The 6,470-nt window shown below is 44.0% G+C and overlaps 1 protein-coding gene across 1 annotated transcript; it reads left to right on the forward strand.

The window, feature by feature from the left end:
- Positions 1-2,525: 2,525 nt before the first annotated feature.
- Positions 2,526-4,552, forward strand: aplnra (apelin receptor a). The gene has a single exon (XM_063489364.1). The coding sequence runs from the start codon at positions 2,677-2,679 to the stop codon at positions 3,760-3,762; it is 1,086 nt and encodes a 361-aa protein (XP_063345434.1). The 5' UTR covers positions 2,526-2,676; the 3' UTR covers positions 3,763-4,552.
- Positions 4,553-6,470: the final 1,918 nt, after the last annotated feature.

Below are 6,470 nucleotides of genomic sequence, written 5' to 3' on the forward strand. Positions count from 1 at the left end.
TGTCGGTGACCCCAGTTAACTCTGTTGAGTTAAATATCACAAACCTCCCTCTCTTTAGTTGTTACAAAAACCCATGATAGTATCCGCTTCCCGCTGAGTCGCTCCATTTTGTCCCCGCACCAACAAAATGACAGTCAGAGTGAGAGCAAGGCAGTCGTGTCACAGCAGCAGGGTCATTTCAGCAGCAGATCAAAAGCAGCCACAGCTGTGGCAGAGTCACATGTGTGGTCCAGGCATATAGAAAGAAACCCAACAAGCTTTCCCTGTCAAGCTAGCGCTTGCAATATGTTATAGAAAGAGCATATGACACAAAAGCATGCAATAACCTATACTAAAAATAAAATTCACATATGTTTTATTTGGAAAAGCGATGTCAGTAAATCTTCACTCGCCGCTGATAATCATCCTCCCACCTTAGGAACAGCACCGGGACTTTATCTTGGCACCTATAAAGGCTATGATGAACAAGTAAGGAGGTCCTCTGAAGATATCTTATATGCTGGTCTAATCTGGCCATCTGTTTCTTATCTACTCGCCTTTTATTTTTTAAATTTGCTAATTTATTTATTTAAGGGATACTGACCCTGGAAGCAGCAGGCGCCAATCCTCTCCCTGGGGAATGAAGTAGAGGCGGGACACACCTGGTGTGTGTGTGTGTGTGTGTGTGTGTGTGTGTGTGTGTGTGTGTGTGTGTGTGTGTGTGTGTGTGTGTGTGTGTGTGTGTACGGGTTCGTACTATCCTGGTGGGGACCAAAATCTGACTTTTACTATCCTGGTGGGGACTTTCTGCACCGTGGGGACCAAAATCCAGGTCCCCTCGGGGTTGAAAGCAATTTTCACACTCAAAATGCGGTTTTACTGTCAGGGTTACAATTAGGTTATGGTTAGGTTTAGGGTAAGGGTTAGGGTTAGGCATTCATTTTTAATGGTTAGGGTTAGGGTAAGGGGCTAGGGAAAGCATTATGTCAATGGGATGTCCCCACGAGGATAGCAAACCAGACTGTGTGTGTGTGTGTGTGTGAGAGAGAGAGAGAGAGAGAGAGAAGTTTGGTTTAGGGTACTTTTTCTGTGTTTTTTTGTGGTTCAGGATCCAGTAAGGGCATCCTTACTGGATCAGGAGGAAACTGTCGTTTGCTTAAAAAAAGGAAAATAAAACTTTGTCACACATAATAGCAAAATTGTTTTAGCGGACTTCCGTGTTTTTTCACTCGACATCCAGCATGTATGTTTGCGTACATAAAAACTGGCTCCTGACAGTGTCTCCTTGTTGCTGAATTAAGAATGAAGCATCTGCCGTGTTAGGCTATCCCTCAGACCACTGCTCTATGTACAGTGCAATCACCAGTCACTCAGTGCAGGCTGATAAGCTGTGAGCTTTTCCTTTCATCAAAGGCATTTTTTAGTCTGTGCATTTATAGTTAATAATCCATTCTGAGGATTTATGTAACAACGTCTTGTTATCACCAATAGGAGGCCTGTTTTTTTAACAGATTACCTAAACTAAATGTGCTGTAAATAATGTTCAACACTGCTCTGGCATGTCAAGCTCTGTTTTTTTCCACTGATAGTAATTCCTTGGATTGGACCTGGAGTCTGAAAGCAGTTTCACCAGCAACATATTCTGTAAGCTGACTAAAAAGATTATCTGAATTTTGTAACATTTCTTATGGAACACATAAAAGCTCTTTTAAAGCAATTTGATAACTGCTATGATACTCTATACTACGGGACATTATATGAGCATGTGCTGCAGTTAGTAGTGAAAGGAAACCAAGGTGGTGTCAATGTGAAGTTTCCTGTTGTTTTTGTTTCAAACTGGTGTGTTTGCTTGGCCTTTTATCATGGAAATCAATCATCAGACCCGAGACTTGTGTTAGAGTTACAGTGCATAGTAAAGATTAAATGAGATGGATCTGAAGGTTAAACAACAATTTAACGGAAGTGATTGTGATGTAAAGTAATCATCTGATATGTCCAGACCTGTTCTGCACATAATCAGAGTCACCATCTTACCACAAAGTCACTGCAAAAATTATAGGAGATAAAATGCTTGTGAAAACATGCACTAAAGAAAAAGGAAAGTAAAGCAAGCAATGTTTGTGTAATCTGTTCACACCACTACTAGGACTTAATTTTAGGTTTGACATGATCATTATTATTATTAAGAATAATAACAGTAATAATAATAATAAAGTAAATGTTAGACCAGAAGTAATGGTGGTGTTCCCACATGGACAAATTCTGAATGTTTTATTGATTTGATGTCCTTTTCCTGACATTTCTTATTGATTTTACTAGTAGTAAGTGTTTTAGCTTGTCATCTGCAAGGGAATGCAGGCTTCTTGTCCTCCAGGCAGAGGGAAGGGCTGCGCCTGAAGAGGTGAGAGACAGGAGGAGGAGGGGGAGAGCTGAAAGATGTTTTACTGGGGGGGGGGGGGGGGGGGAGGGGGGGGGAGGGAGGGGGTCGTCCTGGGAGGGAACCGGGGGTGTGGAGGGGCGAGTTTAAAAAGGCAGACAGAGCCAAGAGTCACTCACTCTCACAGGATCTGCTCAGAAACCCCAGCTCCTATGATTCACTGAATTTCAATTCACCCTTTGGAACTTTACAGGACTCTTAACTTTTTTTTTACCCTTTAAATTAAGGATTTTTTTTTTCTTAACAACAATCCCTGCAGCATGGAGCCCCCCACTCCGGAATATGGTGACAGCTATGAGTACTATGATGACAATGAGACTGCGTGTGACTTCTCAGAGTGGGAGCCTTCTTACTCCCTCATCCCGGTCCTCTACATGCTGATCTTCATCCTGGGTCTGTCAGGTAACGGCGTGGTCATCTTCACTGTCTGGAGGTCCAAATCTAAACGTCGGGCTGCAGATGTCTATATAGGAAATCTGGCACTTGCTGACCTCACCTTTGTTATAACTCTACCTCTCTGGGCTGTGTACACAGCCCTGGGCTACCACTGGCCCTTTGGCGTGGCTCTGTGCAAGATCAGCAGCTATGTTGTTCTGGTAAACATGTACGCCAGTGTTTTCTGCCTCACCTGCCTGAGCTTTGACCGCTACCTGGCCATCGTCCACTCTCTGTCCAGCAGCAGGCTCCGTTCGCGGGGCACCATGCTGGCATCGCTGGGTGCTATTTGGCTCCTGTCTGGCCTCCTGGCTGTGCCCACACTGCTGTTCCGCACCACTGTGAATGACCTAAACAGCAACCGGACCACATGTGCCATGGACTTCAGCCTGGTGACCATGAACCAGAGGCATGAGTACCTGTGGATTGCAGGACTCAGCCTGTCCTCCTCTGCCTTGGGTTTCCTCCTACCTTTCTTGGCCATGACCATCTTCTACTGCTTCATCGGCTGCACGGTCACACGCCACTTCAACAACCTGCGCAAGGAGGACCAGAAGAAGAAACGACTGCTGAAAATCATCACCACACTGGTGGTGGTGTTTGCCATCTGCTGGACTCCCTTCCACGTGCTGAAGAGCATGGATGCCCTCTCCTACCTGAACCTTGCTCCGAGCTCCTGCGGCTTCCTGCGTTTCCTGCTGCTGGCTCACCCCTACGCAACTTGCTTGGCCTATGTCAATAGCTGCCTCAACCCGTTCCTGTATGCCTTCTTTGACCTGCGTTTTCGCTCCCAGTGTCTGTGCCTGCTCAACCTGAAGAAAGCTATGCACGGCCAGATGAGCTCCATGTCGTCCACTCTCAGCGCCCAGACTCAGAAGTCAGAGGTTCAGTCTCTGGCCACCAAGGTGTAGAGAGCAAAGTGAAACAGGGCTGCTGCAGGACAGCTCCAACTGCTGGAACACTTGTAAAAATACAGACTTTATGTGTCCATTGTTCAACGCTGGTAAGATGAGATGATGAACTTTGAATTGTCACTGCCTACAGTCATGATATCCATTATGTGTTCCTCCCAATGTACAGTGAGAGAGGCCAATGCTCTGTATGCTGTGTGAACTTGGGAAGCTGGAGCCAGCTGGCTGAGCTCCTTTAGCTGCATTGTTCCTCAAATTCTCAGAGAAAAAAAAAGTCTTTATTTTTTCTGTTTAAATTTGTATTTGCAGAGGTTTTTTCATTTGTATCATGAAAAAAGGCAGAAATATGAATTGCTCTTTACACTGGATGAAACCTAAAGCTACACCCTATTTTCATACCATCTTTGTTCGGATATATTGCTGATTTATTGTAGAAGCACTTGTTGTACATGAGCAGGGAAATCAAACAAAGCAGTCTCTTCAAAGCTTGATGTTTTAGAAGGTAGAAGTCTGGGCTACGGAAGGGAGGGAGGGAGGTGTAAAAGGAGCAAAGGTGTTGCAGCTTAATTACATAGTTTGTGGGGAGGAGATGGGGCAGACAGGCAGATGGCAGTTGACAAATGTTGCTGAGGGACAGGAGCGGGTGGGGCGCTATGGAGGGGTTTTGCAGTGCAGCCACGCACTAAAGGGACAAAGGAGCCTTATAAATGGTCCAAATCGATGTATATGTTTTATTTTTTGACATCGCTGTAACTAACTACTGTATTAAAGATGTGTGCTATGAACCAGATGTCTTAAATTCATTGTGTGTTTGTCTGTGTGTGCATGCAAATCAAAGGTAGATTTTCAAGTATCACTTTAAAGGAGAACAATCTTGACAGCAAATGTAAATATTTAACCTCCACTTTCACGTCAGTCCTGTTATTTCAGTGTTAAGTATCTCCAAAAGGGTTCAAGCTTTTGTTATGAATAAGCTTGCATTCAGTTCACACCTTCAGACTAATAGGTCTCTAATCTCTATTGATTCACAGCCAGTATCCAGACAGTAACTGGATTATGCAAACTACCTGCCATCCTGAGTGTGTATTCTGCACTTCAGCTGGGATTTCTGCAGGATTTCTTCATTTCAAACATTAGTATTTAGGAAGAAAGAACCATCAACATATTCAGAGTGATGCCTGCTCAGTTAAAGTCAAAGTGGCTAAAATTTATGCATAACAAAATTTAGGACAGCCAAACCCTGTGTGCTCGCTGAATTACGTGGTCATTACCACTGAGTGACTCTTCTAAGGGATATTCTGATTTGACAGTAATGAGCTCTGTTGGGCATAATCACTGTTTAGAAATAGCGGTGGTGGGATGGGGTAGGGGGGAAGTGGGACTCTAATCCTGGCAGAAATCGGGGCCGCCAAACAAGTCAATATTTGTGCCTGCTGACAAGAGATTGCAGTCAGAGGGGTTCTTGGGGCACGGGATGGGGTGTGCAGATGCTCCAACACACTGAGAAGAAACTGTGAGGTGATTGAAGTGAGAAACTTGGGAAATGGGTCATCTTGCACCACCGTTCTAAAGTAACCACATGTGTGAAGCGTCGAAAAAATGCAAAGCTGCATGATTCATCGTTTCTTTGTGTGTGAGAGATCATATGTTACTTATTGTCCATCCTGGCGAAACGCAGCCTATTTGCAGTAAATGCCAGAATGTTCTTTGTGAGATCCTCGCAGACACTAGATTCTTCAAACATGCAATGATTCTTCAGCTTGATAGATTTATTAGAAAAGATTTTATGTATCTAGTTTATGTATTTCGGATACATACAGAATCTAACCCATAACACAAGCGTTCACTGCACCATTAACTCTATTGTGTAATAACAGAAGAATTCATTTTCTAGTTCATCTTTATATAAAACAGCAGATATACGAGTAGCAATTAGACCGTGGAAGCAGAGTCACTCACGCGTGCCGGACAATGCGAGACATGTTGTTATTATTGAGATCAGTTGGCCTGACAGCCTGTCTGATGCTTCACTTTGAGATAACTCACCCAGAATACCAGCTGACCAAAGCACACCGGGAACACCGCAAACACAAAAACAACAGTTGCACATAAATGTTCTCTGTGTTCCTGTGTGGGCTGTGTGACCTATTTGTGTGTTCAGGGATGTTTGGACGTGGGCGTCGCAGCACGCCTAAAGTATTCTTAAAGGGAGTTCGAGCATTTTGGTCCGCTGCCCCTGTTAAAATGTTGTTTTCCTGGTCAGGAGGCATGAAGTTTAATGCACAAGTATTGGTTGTCCCAAACAATAGCTGCTATATTGTGTCAGCCAATCGCACGCTCTGATAGATAAATACATGCTTTTCATTATTCAGCCAGTTTTATCATTTAAATATGGGTTGCTGAATCAATGAATCCCTGAATGATGGGTCTTATCTAGATCAAATGAGACCTCATAGCTTCAGAATGATAGTTAAGAAATCAACAACAACAAACGCAGCTGCGCAGCTCCCAGCTCAGAAATTAAGCTGGAGATATGTTTTTGTGTCATCCACCTGAATGAATGCGTAATCACACCAGCCACACAATCAGTCTGCAGCTCCACACTTACGGCGAAACACACTAAAGCGTCTCACACAGGTGCCAGTTTCTGAGTGCTGTCATCAGTGTGAGCTGCCACACCCAAATGGGACATCTGAACCAAAACACAA

The sequence above is a fragment of the Pelmatolapia mariae genome, linkage group LG12, assembly GCF_036321145.2.
Source record: "Pelmatolapia mariae isolate MD_Pm_ZW linkage group LG12, Pm_UMD_F_2, whole genome shotgun sequence".
Taxonomy (NCBI): Eukaryota; Metazoa; Chordata; class Actinopteri; order Cichliformes; family Cichlidae; genus Pelmatolapia; species Pelmatolapia mariae.

Coding starts and splice junctions, on each gene's coding strand:
- aplnra (XM_063489364.1), top strand. CDS start 2,677: ATGGAGCCCCCCACTCCGGAATATGGTGACAGCTATGAGTACTATGAT.